The following is a 26,176-nucleotide window of genomic DNA, read 5'->3' as shown; positions in this document are numbered from 1 at the left end:
GAGCAGAGACAGCCGTGGTGGCCAGGCGAGTGGTCAGGGGCTCAGGCGTAAGGGACAGCAAGGCGTGGGGCCAGGGGGGAGCAGAGTTGGGTTCACCAGGTGGTGGTGCTCAGGGGCGTCAGCCAATTTGGGCCACAGCTGCCAGGCCAAGCCAGCCCTGCCAGGGCCACCATGAGGCAGCAGGGCTCAGGGCCAAGGGGTGCAGGCCAGGCAGCAAGAGGCCTGCAGGGCCAGCCTAGGGGCAGTGCTGGTCAGAGGGGCCAGAGGTCCTCCTCCGGGCTGTGGGCACCAGCCCAGCAGGCCAGATGGTTTTCTTTACTGCAGGGCTGGCCAGCAGAGGGGTGGGCGGGCAGCTGGCTCCCTCTACTCTTCTGTTTGAGTGCACTGCGTTTTACTGGAAAATCAATTCTGCAGCTTCCTCTGCGCTCTGGCCAGAGCAGCTGGGGTGCTTCATGACTTCCCTGGGGCCTGTTCAGCCTGGGGACCCCGCCAGGGTGGGCTCAGGTCACGGGCTGAACAGCCCCGTCCTGTCCCAGCTCAGGTTGCCTGGAGATGACTGTCTGCCTCCCCCCAGTCTCCCAACCAGGAATGGCCCGCAGGCCTCCCTTCCTCCCCTGACCCAGGCGGAGAGCTGCGGGGCCACAGGAAAGGAAGCATCCGTGGAGGGGCAGGAGCCTGCCTGCGCCTGCCCTGTGCAGCCCCCGTGCCCCTCTCCCAGGGCTCCTGCTTGGCTCTCCCACGGCACCCGGGGCCGCCACGGAGCCCTGTGCTGATGGACCTCCTGTTCCAGTCTGTCCTTCGGCCTCCTGGTTAGCACACCGTGCCCTGCCTCCCGCCTGTTAGCACTGCATCGAGCTCACCCGGCCTGGGGTGCTCAGCACCCGCAGCTCCAGGAGGCTCTGGCAGGGGCAGAGGTGGGCTGCCCCACCCTGGGCTGCTCACCCTGCCTGGCAGGCCCTGCGCTGGGGCTCAGTGTCCCCTGCACAGGAGGGGCTGCGGGATCCCCAGTCGCAACCCAACCCCACCGGCACCAGGGCAGTGCAGGCTGAAGGTAGCCCACCAGCCGGTTGGTCACCTGGGACCTGCACTGGTGGCTCCCGAACCCCCTAACCAGAGGGTGAGCCCCATGACTGGGGCCCTGGGCCATGTCTCCTGGCAGCACGGGCACACCCAGCCTGGCGCTGGGGAGCTTGTCCTCGAGTCAGAACTGCCTGTGGGCCCTGCGTGTTTTTAAGATTGCCTGAGGCTCTGGCCTCAGGATCGAAGGACTTTGGTATTCCATGTTATTTTTGGGAAAAGAATTGTTAGAATCACTAAAAATAAACAGCTAGAACTGGGTTTGCAATGGACTCGTTTATTAAGCGGGAGTGTGTGCATTCTACGATGTTTGCCACCACCCCCAAATAAACAGGTGGCCGGGGCCTCCTTGCTGAGCCCCTTGCTGGGCCGCGGCCCCAGGCTGCTGCCAGCTGGGGTGTTCGCTGGGGGGTCATCAGCGGTTGGTCCTGCGTGTTCGGTAGCGGGATGGAGGCGTCAGAGGGCAGAGCAGGGCCCTGCTGGCACTTTGCATGTTGTGGGGTCCAGTAATGACCGGCTTCTGCTGGCATTTCTTTCTGTGGGTTGGTCAGCACAGGGCTCACGTGCAGCGAGCCTGCAGACCTGTCTGTTCCAGACGCAGGCTGGCTTATTTTACACAGCTTATCACCAGCAAACCCCACAGGTCCTTCCCACATCCACGTGTGCCATTTCACGTCCTCAGGGCTCTGGTCAGACCACTGCATGACGCTAGGCCTTTGGTCACTGGATGCCACTTCACACTGGCAGAGGCCAAGGCTGCCTCCTGCCAGCAGCCTCCTTCCCAGGGAGGGGTGCGTGGGAGGTCCACATCACAGCTCCGAGGCTTTCCTGTGGCAGCGCCGGCTCCTGTCTACCCTCTGAAGCCGCCTTCCAGGCCCGCGATCCTTTGGAACAGCCCCTGGCAGCATCCCTCCCCCGAGGGCAAGCAGCCGTCCAGCGGGGAGACAGGAGGCCCTCTCCTGGCACTGCACACGCCTGGAGGCCCCTCGGGGACAGGGGCAGAGGTGAGGACGGCAGGCTGCTCTTGCTGGCAGTGCCACGTCTGGGTGGTGACACCACGGCCTGCGATGGCCCTGGATGGTCGGTGCAGACAGGTCCAGCGGTGGTGCAGCCTTCCCATCTGTCCACCCTTGCACACCTTCAGCAGAATGCACTGCTTACATTTCCAGGATTTCTCACATCGTGTGCACGTGTGAAGGCTAACAAAGTCTGCCATCATGTGTGGTTAAAGGGCACCAATGAAGAACAGAGGGAAAGAGACTCAGCTTCCAGGCAGGCCTGCGGTCCCAGCGACTCAGAGGGCTGAGGCAGGAGGATGGCAAGTTGGAGGCGGGCCTGGGCAGTTGGGAGGCCCTGCCTCACCAGCCACTCTGACGACTGGCACAAGGTCAGGAGCCTCCTCGAGTCTCCATCCGCCCGGAGCCGAGTCTCACCAGTTTCGTTGATTTTTCAGAGAATGAGCTTTCGTCTCTTGACCTGCCTGTCCTGTGCTTGCCACCTGACTGTCTGCACCGGGTACCTGCTGCTGTTTGCTGAGGGGTGAACGTCTTTAGGACCAGGTGTTCCAGCCAGGTGTGGGGGCCACACCTGTAACCCCAGAGACTCGGGGGGCTGAGGCAGGAGGACCCCAAGTTCAAAGTCAGTCTCAACAGCTTAGCGAGACCCCATCCCTGCCCCTAAAAAACTAAGTAATAATAATAATAGGCATTGCTCTAAGTTTAGGGCTGAACATTCACCTGCAGCAGTTCCCAGGACCCCGTCTGATCTCCCAGGACTCCAGGGCTCTGTGGGGAGACTCCGTGCCCCTCGGCCCTCCGGCCCCATTGCCTGTGCATCTCCCATGCCTACTGAGGACACAAAGGTCTCAGGCTGCAGTGGCAGGCCTGAGCCCAGCCCTGGGTACCTACAGGACGTGGACCCAGCTCACGAGGGTGAGAAACACGGAGCCACAGCAACCTGTGGTGAGGTGGGCACCGAGGACATGCCACCAGACCCTCACAGCGTGGGCCTGCCACTCCAGAGCTCCACGGGGCAGTAGGGCAAGGGGCCTAGGGCACACCGGGCACTCAGTGACACGCCTGGGGAGCACAGGCCTCTGCTCTGCCAGCCCTGGCCGGCCTCAGGGACCACCATCCTGGGAGGGAGGAGCGGGCACAGTCACACCTGTGGACAGGCACAGGAGGGGCAGAGGCCCAGCAGAGGCCTGCTGACGGGCACCGGCAGGCCTTCTGGGCAAGCTCAGGGAAGCCAGGAGGCTCCTCCACCCCGATTCAGCTGGAGGGAGGACTGCTTCCCTGGGCTGTGGCCAGGGGCCTGGGCACCTCCCTTCCTCCTGGAGGCCGTGTGCTGAGAAGGGAGGGTGTGGAGCTGGGCAGCCCAGGTGCCATGCAGCAGCTATCCAGGCTGAGGGTGGTGCGGAGCCGAGTGGCCTGGCACTGCCCACGCACACAGCACTCCAGCGGCCAAGCCAGGAGCAGACGCAGGCAGAGGGTGGGCTCGGACGCACCGGGGCCTAGGCCCCTCTCCTACCGCCACTCCTCAGGCCTCCCTGTGCCGCCTGCTCCACACGCCGAGTCGGGCCCTGAGCCATGACAGCCAGGACAGAGGCCCACAGTGTTCCCAGGAGACAAAGCCACTAAAACAGACCCCAGGCATGCCGGCTCTTTCTGGGACTTTTATTTCTTTAAAATAATTCATACAAATGGTTACAGTCACAAACATGATTTTAACCAAAATATTGCTAGCCTACCACATCAGCAGGACGGCACGGCGCGGGCGGGACGCGGCGAGTGCCCCCACCAGGACCGTCAGCGGCAGGGAGCTCGGCGCCCCCTGCTGGGCTGCTTCTAGATGCCGTCTCCATTTGGAACAGGGGGTTCATGCCAAAATCAGGAAAACAGCCTCTGTTGTTTTTCTAAATTATTCTAAAAATAAGACAAGCAGGTAGAAAAAACAGTGCGCTGTGCGGCATGAAGGAAGCGGGAGGACCCACGTCCTGAGGAGGCGCGGCGGGCGTCAGCACCGGGAGCTCAGGCCACGTGCAGGCCCCGCGGCGGCTTCTGTTGACAGCTAAGCAAACGAATCCCCCGCCATGTCCTAACGACTGCACACAGACAAGAACATCCATGATAGAATTAACTACTAACTTCTGCTCAACGAGGACGCAAAGGACACAGGACAGTGAGCCGGCCCACAGGACGCGACAACCACGGCAGCACGGGCCGCGCTGCCCTCGCCCTGCACGCGCCGGCCAGTCTCTGGGGCGCGGGGCCCAGGCGCCTCTCCGCGCACTCCGGGCTGGGGTGCACACGCCCTCCCCAGGCGCCGAGGCTGGAGAGCTCCCCGGGCTACAACTGGTCACTCGTGTGGTCTCTATCCGCCTCGGGCTTGACAGTCTGGCCAGGAGAAGGGGCGTGGGGGGGGTGGGCCACAGGGGGCAGGCCGTGGGACAGGGACATGGCGCTGGGTACGATGCCTTCAACAGCAGCCGGGATGCCTGTGGGGGCCACGCCCACCACGCCTGGGGGGTACCTGCTGGGGAAGAGAGGGCCATGAGCTGGCTGCACGCGAGGGGCTCCCCACAGCAACACGACCTGTGGATGCCCTCGCCACGGCAGCCTGTCCACCGGCCCCTGCAGGTCCTCCACTGCTCCACGGGCAGCCTCTGCAGGGCTCTGGCGTCCAGCAGGCCCAGGGCTGCCCCGGGTGCCCGCTCCAAGGTTTGGTCCTCACGGGGGCCCAGGGAAGGCTGGGCCCAGGCCACAGCCGCCGCTCACCTGTAGGCAGCCCCGTTGAGCTCGGGGTGCACCACGGCGGGGTCCATGCTGGCCCAGTGCGTGGCGGCCGTCAGGTGGTCCTTGTTGACGCAGTTTTTCAGGCTGTCGGGGATCCGGCCTGGTGGTACAACAGGAGGACAGCAGTGCCCAGGCTTAAAGTGCTGGCCCTGCAGGACGCTGGCGCAGCCTGGGCACGGGAGCACGGTGCCCCCAGGCCCCCGGCTGCAGCACCCAGGGCCCGTTCTCCCTCAGTCCTGAGCTCCCTCCGTGTGGGCACCATGGGGCCCTGTCTGGGCACAGAGGGTCCCGTGGCTCCAATGAGGAGTGGGCCTGGCCTCGGCCATGACTTCCGCCCCCAGAAGCACCAGGTGGGGCACAAAGCGCGTCACCTCCCTGGCACAGAGGCATGCCCCACCTGTGATGGCTCTCCGGATCTCCCGGGCTGCCTCCTCGCGCATCTCAATGGACGCCTGCTCGCTGTACCACGCAGCGTGGGGCGTGCAGATGAGGTTGGGCGCGTCCTTCAAGGGACCCTGGCTGAAACTAAGGGTGGCATGTCACAGGTCAGTGGGCTGAGCACCCTGGAGGGCAGGGCAGGTGGCGGCCAGGCCCCGGTCAGGGCACTGCACAAGGGCAGGGCCCCGCCCCAGGGCTCCCGACACCCTGCCCTGTGGCCTCAGTACTGCATCCCCACTGTGGCTCCTCAGTGTCGAACATCCAACCAGGGCTGGCCCGCTGGCCCCAGAGGCGCTTCCTGCTGCTGGGAAGCACAAGTGGCCCTGGGCCCTGTGCACATGGCATAGCCCAAGCCCACCTGGCTCACAGCACTGGTGGCTGCTGAGGCCCAGCTGGGCCCAGGAGGTCAACCCAGAGTGGGGCTGAGGCTGGACAGAGTGCCAAGTATGGTTCCCCTGACCCCTGGCTGCCTGAGGCCAGGGCCTGTGGAAGCCACCCGTGGCCTGAGGCAGGCCAGGAGGCCGGGACTCCTGTCCTCACTGCACAGAGGCAGCAGGTCTCCCGATGCCCCAGTGGAGGCCCCGGGGGGCAGGAGGCCCAACACAGGCACAGACCTAAAGGGCTCTGACTCGTGCACGTCCAGCGCCGCGCCGCGGATGCGCCCCTCCTTCAGGGCCTGGGCCAGCGCCTTCTCGTCCACCAGCCCGCCGCGGGCTGTGTTCACCAGGAAGGCCCCTTGTCTCATCTGAGGAGACAGACAGCAGGCGGTGGTCAGCAGGAGTGCCTGTGCCCCAGGGCTCATCCAGGAGCAACTCGCCTGCCACCTGCCCGGGGGCTTGGGCAGAGGGCAGCGGATCGGCGGCCATGCGACGGGCCCCAGCCGGAGCACACGCCCCGGCTCCAGGCCTCTGGAGGCAGCAGATGGGCCAAGGCGGCTCCGGTCCCCCCCCCCCCCCCCCCCCAAAGCCCAGGAGGACAGAGCGCATGGCGCCTCCTCCCAGCTGGCTGTCCCACTTCATGGCACGTGCACCTCATGATCCCACTTCATCCCAGTGGCCCTGCCTGGCCAGGGTGGTCGGTGCCACCCGAGTTAAAACGGCTTCTTCTTGGCCCACTCCTGCCCTTGGCCTCACGCCCGGCTCTGAGCAGGGCCACCTGCCACAGCCTGACAGCGAAACGTCCAGGCGGCAGGCGGCTGGCTCCTCTGCGTGGATGCAGGTGGCAGCGGGCCCCCACACCCCACCGGGAGCAGCGAGCCTGCACCAGCCGCGCCCTCAAGCCCTGGCCCGGGCCCCTGCACGCCTACCTGCTTGACGGTGAAGTCGTTGATGAGGTGGTGATTGTGCTCGTTGAGGCCGCAGTGCAGCGTCACGCAGTCGCTGTGGAACAGCAGGTCCTGCAGGGTGCTCACGCGCTGCAGCCCCAGGGCCCGCTCCATGCCGTCCGACAGGTACGGGTCGTAGAAGAGCACGCTGAAGCCAAAGGCCTTGGCCCGCAGCGCCACTGCCTGCCCCACGCGACCTGGCAGGGCGAAGACCACGTGAGGCAGGGCTCCAGGGCCCCGACCCGGAGCAGAGGCTGATTCGGAGGCTGACCCACCAAGGTCAGCGGGCAGGGAGGCACCCGCTAGATGCAGCCTGTGCCCAACCTGCTGGCCTACTGGCCTGCACATACCTGTCCACTCAGCTCCTCCCCTGTCCACCACTGAGCCCACTCGTCAAAGACTGCTGGAGTCTCAATTCCAGCCACCCACCAATGGCACAGGAGAGGGACCTGCCAGACCAGGAGATGCCCAGGGGCCTCCACAGTGGCCTCCACCCCGGCCATCTGAGGCACACACACCACTGGCAGGGGAGGCTCATGCTGCAGGCCATGGTGTAGGGTCTCCCTTGATCACATGAGGCTGTGACTGTCCAGAGCTCAAGGTGGGAAGTGGGCACAGCTATACAGGGAAGACAGAGCAGGGAGCAGGGCAGAGCACCAGGCAGTGCGGAACCCAGGGCCAAAGGGCTGCCCAGGTGCTCTGTGGGAAGCAGGTCTCCAAGGAAGCCAATTGAGGGGTGTTGAGCAAGGTGGGGGCTCTGCAGGGCACACAGCCAACCTGCTGTTCTAGGTCGCAGAAGGCAGCGAGAGGCCGCTAGGTCCATGGCAGCCAGGGTCTGCTGCTGAGGACACAGTGGACGGGGTGTGGACTGTGCTCCCCAGCACAGAGAGCTGAGGCTGTGCAGGAGGTAGACAGATTCTGTCACCTGATGGCACTGCTGTGGAACACTCTCAAGCCCTGGGCGGGCACCAGAGGAGCCAGCCCTCACCTGGGTCCCGAGGGTGGCCCCGTCCTGAGCCTAGCGACTGTTTACTCTAGTTGCGGAGGTTTACTGTTTACTCTAGTTCACGGAGGTCTGCGCTCCACAGTGAGCCTCTACGTCACGTGTGGAGGACAGGTGGCTTCCAGTGAAAAGAAAGACCCTCAGAAGCAGCCACAGCCAGCCAGGGAGCAGGGGGTGGCTGGCCAGAACCTCACTATGAACATCCACAAAGGAGTTCTGGAACCGGAAGCCACAGCTGAAGTGCAGCCTCGCTGGGCAGGCCTGGCAGGAAGGGCGTGTGCGCCCTGCAGACAGCCAGGCCCGAGGAGCCCCACACCGCCTTGTGTCCACGGAGAACTGGGCAGACCCTGCAGCAGGCCAGCCAAAGGCGCCTCCCAGACCAGCTGCAGGTGCTCCCTCCACCCGAGCTAAGCAGCACAGGCAGGAAGCGAGGAAAGGAGAGGCGCCCTGCCCTGGCCTGCAGACCACCAGCTGTATGCAGAGACCCATGAGCTGGCCGCCTGTGCACGAGCACCACGCGTGTCTCTGAATGCCAACCACTGTGGGGAGACGACACGCCATTACAATAGCACCAAACGCCAAATGGGCTGGGGTGTGGCTCAGCAGAGTGTCTGCCCAGCACACCAAGCCCCGAGTTCCAACCCAGTGCTGAAAATAAAAATGCTAACACCAGGATGAACTGTGGAAACCAGGCGACCACGCCAAGCAGCCTGAGCGCCGTGTGCAGAGAGGGGCAGCAGGTTCAGGGACAGAGGGAGGCCACAGCCAGGGACAGGGCCTCAGAGAAGGGCCCACGGCAGAGGGAGCCTCGGACCTGTCTGGGCCAGCAGGGCACAGGCCTGCAGTGAGCACTGCACCCCAGGAAGCCTGAGCTGGAGGATGGGGCCACCGGACGTCCTGACGAGGCAGGGCAGATCACCTTGGCGCAGGCGGGAAGAGCAGCTCTGCAGGAGACCCGGGGAAGGCAGTGGCCTGGGCTGTCGGAGGTGCCAGGACACAGCCAGCTCCCCTGCTAGACCCTGGCGTGCTGTCACTGGAGACACCCTGAGAACGCTAGGAAGGCTGCCAGCCCACCACCCAGACCCACCTGCCAACACCCCCCAAGCCCAAGTGAGCCCCGCACCATGCACACGGACCACCAGGGAGACAGGCACCAACAAGACAGAGGCAGCTGCAGGTCAGGAGGGGCCCAGCTGCTACACAGCAGAGCGAGCGAGCAAATGGGAGCACAGGAGGGAGACGGAACGCCTCCCCACAGGGCAACCGGAAGGGCCCAGGGCTGCCTGGGCCTCACCAGACGGCCGAGTCCGTATGCACACCCTGTGTCCTGCCCACGTGACACCTGGGTGGGACGTCCACGTGTGCCTGTGTGCCACCGTGCCTGAGGTGCGTGGCCTGGTGCCCTGCCCTCCAGGGCCCGTCAAGATGAGGACCAGCCCTGCAGCAGAGCATGAGCCAGGGCCTCATCTTCGGAGCACGTGAAGGGCAGGCCAGCAGGCGCACCAGCCGTGCGTGCCAAGCCCCGTGGCCAACGCACCTAGTCCAATGATGCCTAAGGTCTCCCCGCGGATCCTTGCGGCTCCGGAGGCCACCTCGCGGATCTGCTCGACACTCTGGACTCGCGTGCCTTCCCGCAGCGCCTGGTGCAGCCAGGTGGTCCGCCGGTACAGGTTCAGGATGTGGCACATGGTGGAGTCCGCAGTCTCCTCCACAGAAGCTGCGGGCACGTTGCAGACAGCAATGCCTGTGGGGACAGGACACATGCGTCACCCCAGCACGGGCTGGCCTCCCAGGAAAGGTACCAGATCACTGGCACAGGATGGATGCTTAATGTCACAGTCCACCAGCAAAATTCCAGGGGACATGTCCCTATGGCCACCCTGGAAGGCCAGGGAGTGTGCCACACTGAACTGTTGGCAGTGCACTGACCAGCCCCAGGCACATGGGGTCTGAGTCGTCTCCACCCAAGTACCCTTCACACTGTGCCACAGCCTGGCAGCACACACTGGTGACCGGTCAGCAAGAACGGAGAGGCTGCCTTGACCCCTCCTGATGGTCTGAGGAGCTGGGGGTACAGGTGGCAGAGCAGAAGGCAAGATGGCCAACACCAGACTTCTTTCCAGCCAGACTACTCAACCTTCTGGCCTGGCCACATGGGGGCAGTGTCCACCCCACCAGCCAGCATCCGCGGGCATCACTGCTGGCTGCTTCCCTGGGCTCTCCAGGACAAGCAGGCCCTGGCCCCAGGTCTTAGTGACCCCCTCAGCCCCTGTCCACCCCCCACACCCCTCACCTGCTCCCCACAGCCAAGATGATGCAAAAAAGCGGAGTGAGCAGACGGGGCTTCTGCTCTGGGCGACCAGGTGCCCAGCTGTGGTGAGGCGTGAGGCCCAGGTATGGAGGAGCCTGGGCTTTATTCTCCACCCAGCCTGCCCTCCCACTGCCCCCTAGCCAGGTGCGCCTACTTCCCGCTAAGCACCCACGTCTCCAGCTTGCTGTTCCAAGAACTGCCCCCCCCAGCCGAGGGTGTCTGACAGGGGAGTCGAGACAGGGCCATGCTGCCTCCAGAAATGATGGCTGCCATAAAGCAAGGGAGGCTGGGGCGCTGGGCTGTGCCGCCCAAGACTCAGCACACAACGCCAAGGACCCGTGACCCCCAGCAGTCAGACCTGGAGATGCCGAATGTGGCCAGGCCCCAGTGGCGGGGAGATGGCACAGTTGGGCCCTCAACCGCTGCCTGGCAGGCTCAGACAGGGCACTGCCTGCTAGTCCTGGAGGACTAGCTGAGATTGGGGCCTGTGGGCGTCAGCAGGCTGCCCGACTTGCCATCATCGCCCTGCCACCCTCAAGGCAGAATCACAGACGCCTGCCTTTGCAGTCCCTAGAGCAGAGGGGCAGCAGCCTGGTCGCAGGCCATGCAAGCCATGCAGGACTGTGGAGCTGGACCCTGGGCCAGGGAAGTGGAGAAAAGGTGACAGAAACAGCAGCCCCTGCCGGTGGCCGCCAGCACAGGAGTGAGCCATGCCCAGCACGGCCCTGGTCCGCGGATACACCGGGCACACCTTGGGCCCCACCAGCGAGAGCAGCGGCCTACCGAGGTCCCCGGCTGATTTGATGTCAATGTTGTCGAAACCACTGCCAATCCGCACGATGATTCGCAGGGCTTTGAACTTCTCCAGGTCTTCTCTGGTCAGCGTGATGGTGTGGTACATCAGGGCGCCCACTGCCTCGTTCAGCACCTGCCAGAGCAGGGAGGACAGTGCTGAGTAGCCGTGGCTGCTGGTGACAAGCTGCCGAGGATGCAGGACACTGTCCCCAGCAGCAACCCCAACGTGTGTCTGTGCCCTATGGGGGGGGAGGGGGGTGGTGTGACAGGCCCCGCCCTGGGGACACACCCACTCATGGCCACGCCCCCGCACCTTGCATAGCCCACCCTCCGGATGTCCTGCCCACAAGGAAGTCGCCCCTGTCAGGCCTGCACTCCCTGGGGGTGGCAGTGACATGGTGAGCAGATCCCACAGGGCATGGACCCCTGGACCTAGTGTGTGTACAGACAGGGCAAGAAGCAGTGGGGGTCAGAAGGCCCCTGTGCCTGTGCAGCAGGACCAGAGGGGTGACCACGGGGGACAACCAGTTCCACAGAGCAGCAGCAGGTGAGGCTGCAGCCAGGCTGCGCACACCATAGTGGGGTAGGGACCAGAGGATCCCAGAGTGGGGCAGGTGTGGCACCAGGTGAGCCTACGTCTGGATGCATGTGGGTCCCCTGGTCATGGACAGGCCAGACAGGTGTGCAGCTTTTTCCTCTGCCCAGTTAACCTGGCAGGAAAGTCTTCAAAAACATTTCTAACGACCACAGGAGTTGCAACAGGAAGACTGTTAAGACACACCCCACAGCCCATTGTGGGGCCTTGGGCAGCCTCCAGCACTGACTCTTCTGTGGTCAGCAGACGCAAGCCCCTCTGAGCACTGCTGCCAGGCACCGAGGAGGGGCCAGTGGCACTCCCCATCATTGCCGGAGTTCCAGAGCTCAAAGCGCAGGCTGGCACCTACTACCACGGTCACGTCAGGTTGGGCATCCTCTGCCCATCTATGACTGATTCCCTAAATTTCTTTCATGTTGTCCTTTTTTTGCACCGAGTATGTTTGCAGTCGCAGAACCGGATCCTAGACACCAGCATGCTTTACCTCCTGAGTCATGCTCTCAGAAACAGAGACCAGTGTCTGCTGCAGTCCCTGAGATTCTGAGCACTGCCTGTTGCACACCAATAGCATAGCCAGCTGGCTCCCTGGGTGGACTCACCACCATACACACCAGGCAGGCCTGTGCTCAGTTCAGGACGAGAACCTCCTGGGGAAGGGGCTTTGCTGTGAGTGGGGTGCTGAACAGCAGTCCACAGCCCAGGGCACTACCTCCCTTCCAACCCCCATGTTCCCTTTAGTGGCTGCAAAGTGGCTGCTCTGCCCTGGGTGCACAGACCCTCTAGGGAGAGTCTGCAGGTGGTGGGTGCACACAGTCTGTCCCTGTAGGTCAGGCCTCCCAGAAGCCACGTTCTGCTAGCATCCACTCACTCATCCCCTCCCCCCAGCTGTGCTGTCAGGCCAGGGACCCAACCCATCTGCTCAGCATCCACATGGCCAGGACGGGGACGACACAAGATCTAGGCTTGCAGGAGGCCACTGCAGGCCTGGTGCCTGCTCAACGCCCAAGGACCAGCTGTCACCTGGCTGAACACGGACCCCTGGACGCTCTGGTGACAGCGGGTTCCGAGGGAGCTCACTGGGCACCACCTCAAATCAAATCAGGGTGATGACCGTGAGTGTGCAGGGCCACCGGCCCCTCACACCTCCCTCTCCAGGGCCGGCGTGTTGTGTGCCCTGTGGCCCTCCCACCTGGCACTGCCACCTGCCCTCAGCACCTTACCTGAGGCTCCCAACACAGCCAGGCACAGCCCGAGTGCCAGAACCACCCGAGCGGCAGCAGCGGGCTCTGCTCCACACACGACCCTGCCGGCTGGCAGCGAGCACCCCAGCACGCCAGGAGGCCCACCCGGGACAGGACCCAGCACTGCCCCACTGGCAACAGCCACCTCTACACAGCCTGCAGGCCCTGCCACTGAGCATACTGCCCACCTGGCTGAAAAGTGCCCTGTCCACTTCCCGCAGCACTCTGGAATGCCACTGGCCCCTGTACACAGGCCATGTGAGGTGCTGCACTGGATGCCTCCTCGCCTGCCCCCAGCAGCTCCCCAGCACTTTGCTCACACACCAGACAGCACTGTCCACCCAGGGGTGCTGGCACTGGGTCTTATGGTCTGGACACACCCTGGGAGGACGCCCAAGATCCCTGCGCCCCACAAGGTCTCCATCGTCCGGCGTCTGCCCTGGCCCTGGCCTGACTGCGGCTGGGTCCTGCGGTTCAGGGCTGCAGCCCGTGTGCCGCTGCCAGCTTTGGTGGTTCTGCTGCACCTGGCATTATTTTATTCCCCATGTGTCCCCAGAACCTCGACCTGACAAGGCTCTCCGGGATCCCCACTGCCCCTGGAGCAGCAGACACCAGCGTCCCAGGCCTCCCTTCTGCCTGGCTGCTCAGCAGTTAGGTCGGATGTGTGATCCTGGCTAAAAGTTCTTTGCCCTCAGAAGCCATGCAGCCCACTGCAGTGTCTCACGAGCCCCCAGGGTTCCTCCTGGGCTTGTGGCAGGACATGTCTCTCCTGAGCTCTGGAAGCATTTCTTCATTGTGCCTGGCTTTGACAACATGGTCTCTGCTCTGAGACATTTAGATGATCACTCCAACTAGCTGTTGAGTACAGTGCTATTCCAAAAAAGTGACAGAAAATGGGACTCATTTCCAGGGCCAAAGCTTGGGGCAGGTGGCCTATGGGTCATTTGGGCCTCAGGTTCCTGTCCTGTTGCTCCGTCACTCCCAGCACATGGCTTCCCTCTTGTGGTCCAAGGTGGCTACCCAGGCTCAAGCCACCACATCTGGTTTCCAGGCAGCAGAAAGAAGAATCTGCACACGAACTTCCACTGACCCCTCCCTTGTTGAACTATCACTTGGCCACACCAGCAGCAAGCACCCTTGGGAAGTGACGTCCTTCTTCAGGACTGAGTGCCGACCAGGGAAGGAGGAGTCTTCACCTTGCTTGGCGCTCCTGGCGCCCCCTCCTTCGTGACTTCGTCTTTCCTGAGACCTCCTCAGCAATGCCGAGCAGCTATCACAGACTTTCTCATGCACATTTTAAATTCCCAGCTCTTTCCCGCTCCTGGATGCTCTGTCCTCTGGTCTTGTTTTTCAGTCAGGTGCCACTTCTGACCTCTGAGAAGGCTGACTTGCAGTCCCTACTCTCTCCCGTTCCCGTAGTGAGCTCTGTCCCTAGGCAGAGTCTGCTGGTAGCTCTGGCAGGCTCGGCCTACAGCAGGGCCCCTGCCACTCCCAAGGGGGCTGCCACAGGTGGGCAGCGAGTCCGCTGCTTGCCAAGCCCCGAGCCCCTGCCCCCACCACACTAGGGCTTCTGTCTGCTTGTTTATCGGCACCGACTGTTACCGCGCTGAAGTCTGGGGTGTTACGGTTGGGAAAGCATCTGCCGCCCCAGAGCCCACACTCAGGGCAGCTGTTCCAGTACTGCTTGCGATCTTGAGGACCCGTCCACTCCAGGTCGCTACTTTAGGCACAAGCTCCTCTGCCTGTGCTTCCCTGTACCATGCAGGCGCCACATGCCTGAGCACAAGTCCTGCGACTGCCAGCTCCTCGGGCATCTGCTCCCACCCCCACGAGGTGTCCCTGAAGGGACGCCTGCCACATGGAACCCTCCGAGTGACGTCCCCAGCACTCTGCTGCTAAGACTGGGACCATCCAACCTGCTGCATGAGCCAGTCCTTCGCTCCTCCCTGTGCTGAGCGGGACTCTGTAGCTTGGGTGTACCAGTCTGTGGACACCTGCCTCTGAAGGGCGCCTGGGCTCCTGGTTGGGGCTGCAAGGGATTAAATGGCCTGCACCTTCACCAGTCCATGGGGATCTAAGTTCTAAGTGTGTGTTCAGCTTGTAGGGAGCCACCAAGTGGCCTCCAGAGCAATGGCCCCAGTCCTCACTCACCCAAGCAGAGGCCCCAGTGCTCACTCTGCAGACCCGCCCCAGGCGCAGAGGCCTGGCCTCACTCTGCACTCGCAGCACTTCCAGGGTGTAGTTCCCTTCTGTCACTCTGGGATGTTCTCTGCAGCTCTGGCCTCCCCCTCTTCTGCGGTCTGCTGGATCACGTGGCCCTGTGCTCGCATCTCTCCAGCCCTTGCACCAGGGCCTGGGCAGAGACTCTGCCAGGCAGGCAAACAGCCCCCAGGACCTCGCCCTCCCAGCACGTCCTCTCGCGCTCTCCCTCACGGCGGCGCCGCCTTCTCCAGAGCTGCCTTTCTCTGTGGCTGTGGCGGGAGCAGGTGACCACAGCCAGTCAGGCTCCTGGTGGCGGGCGCCTCTGCTCCTGCTGCACTGTGCTCTTCATGTCTCCCCTCCATGGTCACCTGGCTGTCGCAGCACTGGACAGTGATCCCAAGCAGCCTGCAGAAACCCCCTGCCGCCTGCCCGTCTCCCTCTGGAGAGGGCCAGTGGTGCCGTCAGCAGGAGACCCTGCAAAGCGCCTGGTCAGGCTGTGGGGCCAGGCCCCAGAGAGCTCAGCTGCTCCTTTTGGAAGAGCAGAGGCCACCACGCCTGCAGACTGTGATCCTGCCCTGCCAGCTTTCAGAGGCTTCTGGGACGTAAAGAACTTCACAGGCTTCTGCAGCCGTCTTCTGTGGGAAGGCCGTTCTGAGGCACTGAGTAGAAACCAGATTAACATGCTTCACATTGCAGAGACCCCATGGATCGGGGTGAACAGCCATGAGCTGCTCAACAGCTGCTGACCACTTGACCACAGGCACCAGGAGGACCCGTGGGCAAGGCTGAGGCCCACTGGTGTCCACTGGAAGCAGCTGCTGATGGCCTCTCTGGCACAATTGCTGCTTCCAGCACCTCCAGCCGACACCATTCTGCTTTCTGGGACAGAACTGTTCATGGGGAAAGTGGATCAAGAGGCCACAGAGTCACCTCTGTCTCTACTTTCTGATGGGGCCAGGGACAAGGACAGGGGCCACTTACATCCAAATGCACTCAGACCAACAGTGGTCAGGGTGACGTGCTGGCCCAGGCCATGGCCGAGGGCAGCCCACACTCTGGGCGCCCCACCCCTGCCCTCAGCCCCTCACCCTGTGAAGGTGGGTCAACCGCGAGGCAGGAACGCACAGCGCTACCTTTTCATGAATCTCCTGCGTGGACTGCGCATCACAGAAGGCCACCGTGGCCACGTCCTTCAGGATGGGCATCTCCACCGTGCAGTCCCGGCCATCCAGGAGCGCCACCAGGGGCCGAGGGTGCATGGGCCCATTCATGATCGGGGGTCGGACGCCTGCAAGACAGGACAGACCACTCAGAGTCCTGCGGCAATGTAGCCCAGTCAAACCTGCAGCCACACCACAGAGCCAACGAGAGCGGAGCCAAGAAGCCGACTGCAAACTGCCATGCAGACAGGGCTCCTGAAGACAGGAAAGGCAGACCAGTCCCTGTAAGATCACTGAAGCCAGGGGACACCGTCCAGCACAGCCGTCCTCACCCTCCAGGATGCAGGGCCTCAGAGACCCTTGCAGACTCTGGGCTGTGGGGAAGTGGGGGCTTTGGGCCTGTGCTCTGCACTGTGGGCTCACCTCTCACCCTGGAGTGAGCAGCCATGTGCAGTGGGCTTCGGGGAGATGCCCATTAATCATTCATTCTCTGCCTAGAGCCACTTGTGTGGCTGCCCAGAACTTTCTGGGGGTTGGCAGGGGATGTGAGCCAGGGTCCCCTGCCTGCCCACCTCACTTCCCGTTGCACATCTGTAGTACACTGACAGAGAAGGGTTCAGGTACATTCAGGTGGATGCAGTGGCCATGCCTGTGGCCCATTAGCTCAGGAGGCTGAGGCAAGAAGATGGTGAGTTCAGAGCCAGCCTCAGCAAATCAGCAAGGCCCTAAGAAATTCTGTAAGACCCTGTCTCTAAATAGAGTATTTTGAAAAGGGCTAGGGACGTGGCTCAATGGCTAAGCACTCCTGGTTCAATCTCTAGTACTACAAATCAGACCAAAAGAAACAGACAAAAAAAATGGTCAGACCCCTTACCCTCCCAGAACAGGACGACCAAGGGATTAGGGCTGGAGTAGGCTTAGAAGACCTGCCTAGTGTGGCCAAGGCCCTGGGTTCAGTTACCAGTACCAAAAAGAAGAAGAGGAATCTTTAAAAGCTAACTTCTAAACCGCATCCAAGGCCGAGGTGGGGACGGGCTTCTAAGGTGCAATAAGCACACAGCCCCAGTGCTGCCCTGCAGCAGAAGGCACAGGGAGGGCTGCAGCTGTCCTGCCCAAACCTACAGCCTCCCCAAGGCCTGCCCAGAAGGAGCAGCCGCCAGCTGCAGCTGGCACCAGTCCTGAGGATGCACTGTGCCCTGGCTCCAGCCCCATCCAGCTGCCCGCAGGGTGAGGCTGCCCTGAGCCTCGGGTGGCCTCGACGGAAGGAGCACCTCAGAATCCACAGCACATAAAGGCAATGCCTCCCTGTGGACGGCTGTGCCCTGTGCAGCAGGCCTGCAGCTGGCACCTGCTGGACCCTGCAGGGCTCACTGAGTATCCCAGAGCCAGAGACCTGGCTGAGAACTGAGCTGCCCTGCCTGGGATGGGCACTGTGGCACACGCCCGTCCTGGGCTTCAGGGGCTCAAGCCCCTCTCTTGGAGAAGAGGGTGCCCACATTGCCATCTCCTACGTACTAGAGGTGCTGAGACCTGCCCAGGTCACAGCCCGAGGCGGGGTCTGCAGGCAAACTCCTTCACCTCTGGCTCCCTCTGCACCAGCGCCCTCCCACGGTGCCGACACACCCAGCCATGCTGTAGGCACACGTGCCAAGGAGGCCACTATTCTCTTCACCTTGGACTTGAAGCGTTCCTTATTTTAGCAGGTAACGTCATCGCTACCTGCAAGGAGCGGAGAGCACCGCGTTTCAGCTCTAACCTCCGTGAGGAATGGGGAGTGAAAGCCCGCGGGCTCGCGAGCTCTAAGGCCACACATCATACGCCCAGGGCGGTGGGCCCTGCTCTGCAGAGGGCGAGGAGGAGGGGCCTGGGACACCTCCCTCACCCTATGAACGGCTTCCCACAGGGAGGACACCCGTGCTAGCATGGGTGACCCAGGTGAGGGGTGGGCAAGAGCCAAGTAGCCACCCAGCCCAGTGTGCTTGTGGTGCCTCCACAAGAACTGCCACACACAGCCCAGCCCAGGAGGGGGCCAGGGTGTGAGAAGAGCCCATCCCATGCTGGGGAAGGTCCCAGGAGCACAGCCCAATGTGCACTGACTCCCTGTGTTCCTGCCTGAGAACCAAGAGCAGGAGTCAGCCCCGCTGCCCCCCACTGGGCTGGCAGTCTAGGGTTTCAGGTCCCCATCAAGACTCTGCGCGGCCCCAAGGACCCACTATCCTCCACTGCAGCAGAACCTGGCACCTGGCTCGGAGCCTCTCTGAGGCTCCTCTCCACAGAAGCAAACCCCAGCCAGAGGACGCCTGCGGAAGCACGGGAAGCGGCCCTCCCGAGGCCACCTGCCCTCACCCAACAGCGAGTGCTGCAGGCGGGGACCTCAGCCAGCCAGGCCCTGCAGCACACTGCTGGGCACCGCCTTCACACCAGAGCGTGGGCCACAAGCTCCTCTGCACCTTCGGAGAAGGCCACTCTCAGACTCCAGGAGCCCCTACCAACCTGACATTGCTTAATTTAGGCAGGATTTCCGCGACCATGAATTCGACTGTCCAAAGCTTTTTGTCTTCAGAATCCCCAGGCAGAACCGCGTCCTGTCACGGAGCCTCATCCCACGTCTTATTGTCTCCAACCAAAGCTCTCGGGCCGCTGCTCCACGGCACCACTGAGGCCTGCGTCGGGCTCAAAGTCTTACTAAAAATCAAACACAAGAGACACATTAAAATGCCATCAAGGGTCCAGCTGACACTCAGACTCCAGGACACCATAAGGGTGAAGCGTCACGCTGCATCCTCAACCCTGCCCAGATGCAGCCACAGCCAAGGCTGCCGGCCCAACCTACCTGAAGCACAGGGCCTGTGCAGACCCATGAGATGCTCACTCTGAATTCAGGTCCCAGGCCCAAGGTAAGCCCCCAAAGCCACCTACACACACTCGAAAGAATAGCTCTGGGCTGTGGCCACCCCACAGGCCTCTGGTCCTGCCCAGAAGCTAGCAGCATCCAAACATCAGGAAGCTAAGGCACGGGTGGGTGTGTGGTTGGCGCTGGGTGTGGGGCAAGGAAACTGCAGAAAGGAGCCTACTAGTTGCTTCTACCTTATGTGGACAATTCCTGGGCCTCTGTGAGGCTGGAACATCGCTCTTCCTACAAGGTTCCCCAGGGTAGAGGGCTGCCAGGTGCTGGCTCTGCAGTGTCCTGCCCAACCCCCCTGAGTCCTGCTGCCCCTGCCCAAAGCAGCCCAGCCACCAGCCAACACTCCCTCGGCTCCCAAAGCCCTCGGCTCTTCCTGCCTGGCTGCAGCCAGGGCCTGGAGGGAGCTGTGGTGTGGGCCAAGTACTTCATCATGCCTGGCCAGTGGGGCCAAGGCCTGTCCTGGAAGGCTGAGCACAAACGCCCAGACCCCAGGAGCCACCAGCACCTGATCCCTGCTCTTGGCATGAGGTTGCCACATGGGGCTGACACCCAAGTCTGACAAGACATCAGACTGACAGGAACCCACCTCACCACCCCCTCAACACCAAGGGAGAGACAAGACCACCCGTCAGGCCGCACCTGACAGCTGACAAGAAGGGGCCATGTGTGGCCAGAACTCCAGGACCTGAGCCCAGTTCAGCCTGCCCTCGTTCCCTTTGCGGCTCCGCGCACACACACTGACACTCCATCATGGCTCCGGTTGCCACCAACTTCTAGAACATGTGCACAGCTCACTGCCCACCACGCAGGGCCACCAAACAGGGCGGCAACGTGGCCCAGAACCACAGCTCCAGCCTATGACAGGTTCCTGACACAGGGCTCCCCAGGCTCTCCCCAGCAGAGGGCGCTGGAGTGACACTGTGGGGAGAAGGGATGGGCCAGGCCAGTCAGCCACCCTCCAGCACTGAGTCTCCCCACCAGAAAACACCGCCCAGCCAGGCTCCCACCTGGTCCACACTGCCTGCTCCCGCTGGCCTGGCCAGCACTCGTCCCTGCACATCAATACGGTCAACACTGTCAATACCATCAATATAGAACAAATCAGTGCTGACCAACATTGGCCAGTGCTCGCCAGTACTGCTCAGTATCTGCCAAGACTTGTCGACACTTGTTAACAGCAGCTGCTCTGAGAGGAATGCAAGGTCGGACGTGCCACCTGACCCACCAGGAGCTTTGGTGACGGCCCTACAGCCTCGCCAATGAGCTGCCACCTACCAAGCTCCCTGAGTGTCACCAGGTCCATCAGAGCCCTGAGGAGCTGCCATCTACGAGGAGCTCCCTGCATCACAAGGCCTGCATCCACTTGTCCCCCCACGGCTGCCATAAGTTCAGAGTGGACACTTAGTAGCCAGCACCCTTATTCCTGTTCATAGGTTCATACCCAGAAAACAGGCTATGGGGCAAGAGACCCTGGAGAGTGTCCTTCTCCTCAGGGCAGGTCTGAGCACCTGCCACGGAGCTGCCCCATCCTGGGTCATGCCTGCCCAGTTAGTCTGAGTTCTGGAGCCCGATGCAGCAGGACACCCAGGAGCTGGCCTCTCCAGCTACCCCAGTGCTCTGAGGTCAGGGGTGCACAGCTCCTTCTTGGGAACCCTAGCCAGGATCCATGGTCCATCCCTCATGTTTCCTGCTTATCTACAGATACCTGGCCCAAGACGCACCTGCAACAGCAGGCTAGGAGCAGCAGCAGCGAGCAGTTCTGGCTAGCTAGGAGCTAGCAGCAGGCTAGGACGTGGCCCAGGGAGATTGGGCACCTAAGGTGAGCAACAGGGCTAGGCGGTCTTCCCACGTGCAACACCGGCCCCGAGTCCCCTCTTCAAGCAATGCCGGCCGCATCCCACAGGCAAAACCCTACCCTCCACCTGTCTCTGGAATTAAGCCAGACAGAGCCCCAGGGAGTGGTGTTACATCTTAAAACGAGGACATGAGCATGCAGAGGGAGGGTGGCCCCAGCCAGTGCCCACTCACTCCATCCCCACAGTCAGACAGGCCCCCCAGGCCAGAGCTCCAAATGAGCCAGTCCACCACCTCCCCAGCTCACCCAGCAGGAAGTGGCCGCAGCTCAGTTCATCTACAGAGGCTGCTCTGAGGTGAACTGGGGAAAAACTGGGGACAGGACACTACAAGGACAGCCTGGGCCTCACAGAAGCCCAGTGGGCAGGCCATCCCAGCAGCCCCACCCAGGGCTCAGCCCTAGGGAGCCCTCCCTGGACATTCTGGGACACCTGCCGGGGCAGCCACTTGGTCCCCTCACCAGCCAGGGAGCAAGTGCTCCCAGCCATCAGCACCAGCAGACATGGCACGAGTAAGCCTCATGGCACCCGAGGGCAGCAGCACGTGGCAGGCAGGACCAGGTGCGCACAGGGGGCTCCATACGTCACAGCAGGAGCTGAGCATGCAAAGGGGCCTTGAAGGTACCAGGCTCCAAGTGTACAGGCCCCGGCCCTCCTGGGTCCTTCTGTCACTGGCCCCTGAACTGCTCTGGCAAGGCCCTACACCCACAAGCCAAGCTGGGAAGGGCACAGGTGTGGCCGCAGAGTGCTGGACTCCCCTGTGCTGCACATAGGCGGAGAGGCGGGACCCCAGGGCTGAGCAGCCCAGCCAGGGTGTGTCCACCAAGGATGCCCACACACACTGGCAGGCATTGAGCCAAACACCTCAAGGCATAAAGGGGCTGCACTGCACGGAGGGTGGAGCAGGACACTGCACCCTGGTGAGACCCATGCAGCAGGGCCCTGAGCCAGCAGCTCCACACAGGCCACTCCCTCCAACGCACACGTCCTATGGAAGCAGGATGGGAACGTGGGGGCACGGATCCACAGGGTGGGTGGGTATGTGGAAACTCTCAGTACCATCTGTGTGATTTTTTTCTGTAAATTCAGAACTGTTCTAAAATTAAATTTTTACTTTAAAGTGGGCAAGGCAAGGGACAGCAGCCCCCAGGTTTCCAAGGCAACAGGTTCGGGGGGCTACTGGATGACACAGGCCCCTGTCGTGCACCGATGCCCTTGGGGACTCCAAGAGGCCCCAGCACCAAGCGCCCTGCCTGAGTCATCCATCCACAGGACGGACAGTGCCCCCAATACAGGCCTTGGGGGACCTGATGGGCATATACTGGCCCTCATAGCCCTGAAGAGGACCCAGACTCAACTGCCCAGAACTCACCCCAAACAGTCCAGGCTCTTCCCCAGCTGGCTGGTCCCTCCACCAAAGTCATCTGGGCATCACTGAGACATCTACTTTGGTTGCCCGGGACCCAAGGCCTAGAGCCTGGCCTTTTGCACAGTGGAGGCTGGTGGGTGAGTGCTAAGCACAACCAGGATGGAGCTGCCTGCTGCCTGAGGGGAGGAGCTGAGCCCTGTGGGAAGGGGGCCCCTGAGGGGTGCGGGCACCATGGAGAGGCTGGCAGAGGGTATGGGGCCACACAGGCCTCTAGAGGACAGGTGAGGCTGAAGGCGTGGGCAGAGCTCCACGGGCCACGCGGCACGCGCCCACTTCAGGGAAGGCACAGGGTGAAAGTGGTGAGAAAAGGCAGGGGCTTGCCCACAAACTCGTGTCCAGGGCTTCCCGGGGACCTCACGCATCCTCCTGCATGTGTGTGCATGTTTAGTACAGACACCCTGGGCTGTGACCAAGGACCCTGCCTGCTCCTGGGCAGCAGACAGAGAGCCACACTCACTGCATCAGCAGTCCCGAGTGACATGAAGTCCCACTCTTCTAAATCACACATGCTGCAGGAGAACAGAGGTCACAGGCCCTACCAAGATGCACACTGGAGACCAGCAGCACCACCAGACAGTGGAAAGAGGGACCGAGCGCCACAGCAGGAACCTGAGAGGAGTGCAGAAAGGCCTGCGTCCCCAACACCCACACCTCCCTGTGAGCAGAAGTGGACACCCAGCCTTCCCAAACCAGCCCAAACCCGCTGGGTACTCCCAGAAGCCATCCCAGGCCTGGGACATCAGGGGGCAGGGCTGAGTTCCAGTCCCTCCAGGTCTTCAAGCTCCCATACTGTCCTCAAGAGCTGGCCATGTCACCACCAGCAGCAGAGTGGAGTCATTTGGAACCCAGAGGAACGACCTCACAGAACTCAGTCCTGGCTACATGTTCAGCTTGAAGACTGCCCACCCAAGAGATTTCTGGTTTGGTAAGGAAGAAATGAGCGTTTTGTCTCTCAACACAAGCTGCGTGCCTGAAAGAGACCATACATAATGTGGAGAGCACCCCGTGGGTTGTCCCCACCCAAGAGACAAGAGTGTGACTGCGGGGACATGGGAGAACCCAGGCCAGACACATCCACCTCACAGAGCTCTCATCTACAAATGCCAGTACCAGCCCAGTGACCATAAAACACCACGGTGATGCTGGCAGACCTTCTCCCAGGTAACAAGGCTGAAATCAAAACCAGGTGCCCATAAGCTGCTATTTCCCTCATGTCTTGGCCACCTGGGGCTGGGAGCCAGACTTCCCTACAGAGCAGAGTTCTGGGCCTTGGTCCCCTCCCTGCCGGGCACCACACAAGCCAAGTCCTGTCTCCCACCCCCAGCTGGGTGGATATGACAAGTGTCTGCAAAAGATGTCACCAAGAGACAAAGGCCTTGGGACATACAACCACCAGTTGGGCACTCTGTGCCAAGGAGCCATGGGGACACAGGTCATGGTATTCACGGCTTGACCCACACAGGGGTTTCCACAGCACTCAGTGCCTCCCAGAACGGTGAGGCCTTGGCTCCACACCGCCGACCTTCAGGTGTGCCACACCTGAAGCCCAAAGGGCAGGTAACCAACAGCAGAGAAAAGCCAGAACTGCTAGCTAGGTGAAGGGGGCAGGAGGCCAAGGGTCCCACCTCAGAAAGCTGAGGGAGCAGTAGCCTGGGGCCCACGTGTGGTGAGGGGGTCACCTGCCATCTGCACTCCTCCAGCAGACTCACTAACCCTGTGCCAAATGACAGTCTGCCATAACGTCCAAAGACTGGCAGCACCAACCCCAGCAAAGACAGAAGGGGTCCCAGCCCTGACACCAGGCCCTCAGTCCATGAACTCTAGCCAAACCTCCTTGGCCCCAATGCTGTCCTCAAGCTGAAAAGAAAAAGCAGCTAGAAGGGAGTGACCCTGCTCAAGGACCAGACAGGGCCATCCCCATCACACAGCCTCCTCACAGCAATCAGGAACCAAGAGCCACCTGCTATGGCCAAACGGGGCAAGATCACAGGTCAGGCCGGGAGCCATTCCTAGAGGAGGCTGGGCAGGTGGGCAGAGGATGGGGACAGCCAGGTCACCAGATGAAGCCCAGTGCACATTCTTCCCAAAGCTTTGCAGAGCACCCCAGAGGTACAACACATGCTTAAAGGGGATTAAACTACAGAAAAGGGAGAAAAGATGATTGCAGAGCACACCAGCCAAGACAAGTTTGTTCCAGAGAGGCACCCCAGCTGAGACCCACTGCAAGCCTGTGGATGACAGCTCGGACAGGGCCCTGAGGTCTCAGCAGAAATCCACAGGACCTGGTCCATGTCACACTGGAGCAGCCTACATCCAGAGCAAGGCTATCTCCGACAGACTTCCAGGTCAGGGAAAGGGTGGCCCCAAAACCATAGCTGTCATCCTAAACAACAATCGCACACAGTTACAGAGTCCAGCGCTACCCAACGTTGCAGATGGGGTCTCAGACAACTGGGAGGCCACACACACTGGTCGGGGGCGGGCCTGGGCCAGTACTCCTGCTGGCGGCGTCCACTCCTCTCAGGAGAACTCTGCCCCACGAGGACCCCACTCAGGAGCAGACGGTGGTGAGCAGTGGGCCTGAGGCCCTGACCACAGCCCCACCGCGGATGGGCATCCCTTGACCTCCTGTTTCTGACAAACACGTGCTTTGAGAGCACAGATGAGGAAGAGACGGGGCTTGGAAAGTAAGCAACAGCGCGAGGGCCCCTGCGGGGCCAGCGCCGGGCGGGCTCACCTTCCTGACCATGCAGGGCACCTGCTTCCTCCCTAGAAGGCGACTCTGCGCTAACGAGTGGCGGGGAGCCTCCTGGCCCCGGGCCTGGCGCGGCGGCGCGCGCCCGCCGGGGACCGCCCAGCCCGCGACCGGCCCGGCTCTGCGGACGCCGCGCTGCCGCTCCTACCAGCACTGCGGAGTGGCCCGGGAAACCAGAGCGGGGGGCGCCGCGGCATGGGGAGGCTGCGCGCCGGCGGCGGGCCTCGGGATCCCGCGATTTCTGCAGACGAACTCGAGCGGGGCCGCAGGCCCTGCCGCCCCGCGGTGCTCGCGGCGCCCCCGCGCCAGGCCCGGCTCCGTGCTCGCGCCCCGCTTCCGGAGCCACCGCGCGGGGCGGGTCCGCCGGGTGGCGGTGGCCTGTGCGGCCCGCGGGCCCCTTTGTCACCCGCCCGGCCGCGGCGGGCGGGGACGGCGTGCGCACGCGCACTCGCACTCGCACGCAGTAGGTGCGCTTGCGCACGCCGCTAGGCCCACCCCCGCCGGCGCGCACGCGCACTCGCACACAAAGCCGGCGTCCGCGCGCGCCCGGCCCGGCCCGCCCCGCCCCCGCCCGCGGCCGGAAATGCGCGCGCGCGGCCTTACCGAGAGGCAGGCCCTTGTTGAGCAAGTGCGAGCTGCCCATTGAAAGGCGCGGGCGGCCGCGGGCCCCGACGAGTCCGGCGCGCTCCGCCGCCGCGAGCCCCGCGCCTGGGGCGGCCTCGGCGCCGTCCGCTGCTGCGACCGCCCGCCTGCGCCCGGCCGCCGCCGTGCCGAGCCGCCGCCGCGCCGCCAGCCGCGCTCCGACCGACCGAGCGGGCGGGGACACGCGGTGGCGCGCGGGCGGGCGGGGCCTCGCGTTGGTCTGCTGTTTGCCGGCGAGGCGGCGCGCCGGACCTACGCGGGCGGCTGAGGGGCAGCCACCGGCCCCGGGGGCCCGGGCCTCCGCCCCCTCGCGCCGCCGGGCTGGCGCTCCGCCAGCCGCGCCCTCTCCCCGCCCCGCACTCCCTGCCCCGGCCTTCCTCCCCGGCGCACCGTGGCCCTTCAGCTCCGCCGCGTCCCCCGCCCCCGGCCCGGACCCGAGCGAGCAGTGTGCAGAGCGCTGGGTGGAGCTGCCGCCCGGCGCCGGGGCGCTGCAGGTGCAGGTGCCGGCGAGTGGAGGCTGATGTTCGCCCCAGAAGTCCGGGACCCGGCCGGTTGCCACCCGCCTTGGGAGAGGGACCAGGGCCACACACCGGCCGCCTACGGTTGATGGGGACTGCCAGGCGACCCTCTTAACTGAACAAAATCACGGAAA

General features: G+C 63.0%; 1 protein-coding gene across 5 annotated transcripts; it reads right to left on the bottom strand.

Annotated features, from left to right (window-relative positions):
• Window positions 1-3,737: 3,737 nt before the first annotated feature.
• On the bottom strand, window positions 3,738-25,706 carry CTBP1 (C-terminal binding protein 1). Of its 5 annotated transcripts, none has more exons than XM_079153636.1 (10): window positions 25,486-25,704; window positions 18,434-18,625; window positions 15,914-16,068; window positions 10,731-10,875; window positions 9,174-9,380; window positions 6,616-6,830; window positions 5,924-6,054; window positions 5,269-5,396; window positions 4,854-4,971; window positions 3,738-4,611 (listed from the first exon to the last, which is right to left on the bottom strand). In XM_079153636.1, exons 2-10 carry the CDS (start codon window positions 18,438-18,440, stop codon window positions 4,425-4,427), a joined length of 1,293 nt encoding a protein of 430 aa, XP_079009762.1. In that variant the 5' UTR covers window positions 18,441-18,625; window positions 25,486-25,704; the 3' UTR covers window positions 3,738-4,424. The 5 variants fall into 5 exon arrangements, with proteins under 5 accessions (XP_079009762.1, XP_079009763.1, XP_079009761.1 ...); XM_079153637.1 differs by lacking the exon at window positions 25,486-25,704 and adding an exon at window positions 24,865-25,005; XM_079153635.1 differs by lacking the exon at window positions 18,434-18,625 and having other exon boundaries at window positions 3,738-4,608; window positions 25,486-25,706.
• Window positions 25,707-26,176: the final 470 nt, after the last annotated feature.

This window comes from Sciurus vulgaris (assembly GCF_902686455.1).
Source record: "Sciurus vulgaris genome assembly, chromosome: 9".
NCBI lineage: Eukaryota > Metazoa > Chordata > Mammalia > Rodentia > Sciuridae > Sciurus > Sciurus vulgaris.
This window is presented reverse-complemented; position numbering and strand designations above follow the sequence as displayed.

Bases quoted from the DNA above. Each gene is read 5' to 3' on its own strand.
- CTBP1 (XM_079153634.1), bottom strand. From the start codon at position 25,525: ATGGGCAGCTCGCACTTGCTCAACAAGGGCCTGCCTCTCG. The intron at 16,069-25,485 runs GTAAGGCCGCGC...CCTGTCTTGCAG, and splicing joins CAACAAGGGCCTGCCTCTCG to GCGTCCGACCCCCGATCATG. The intron at 9,381-10,730 runs GTAGGCCGCTGC...CTGTCCCCACAG, and splicing joins CAAATCAGCCGGGGACCTCG to GCATTGCTGTCTGCAACGTG.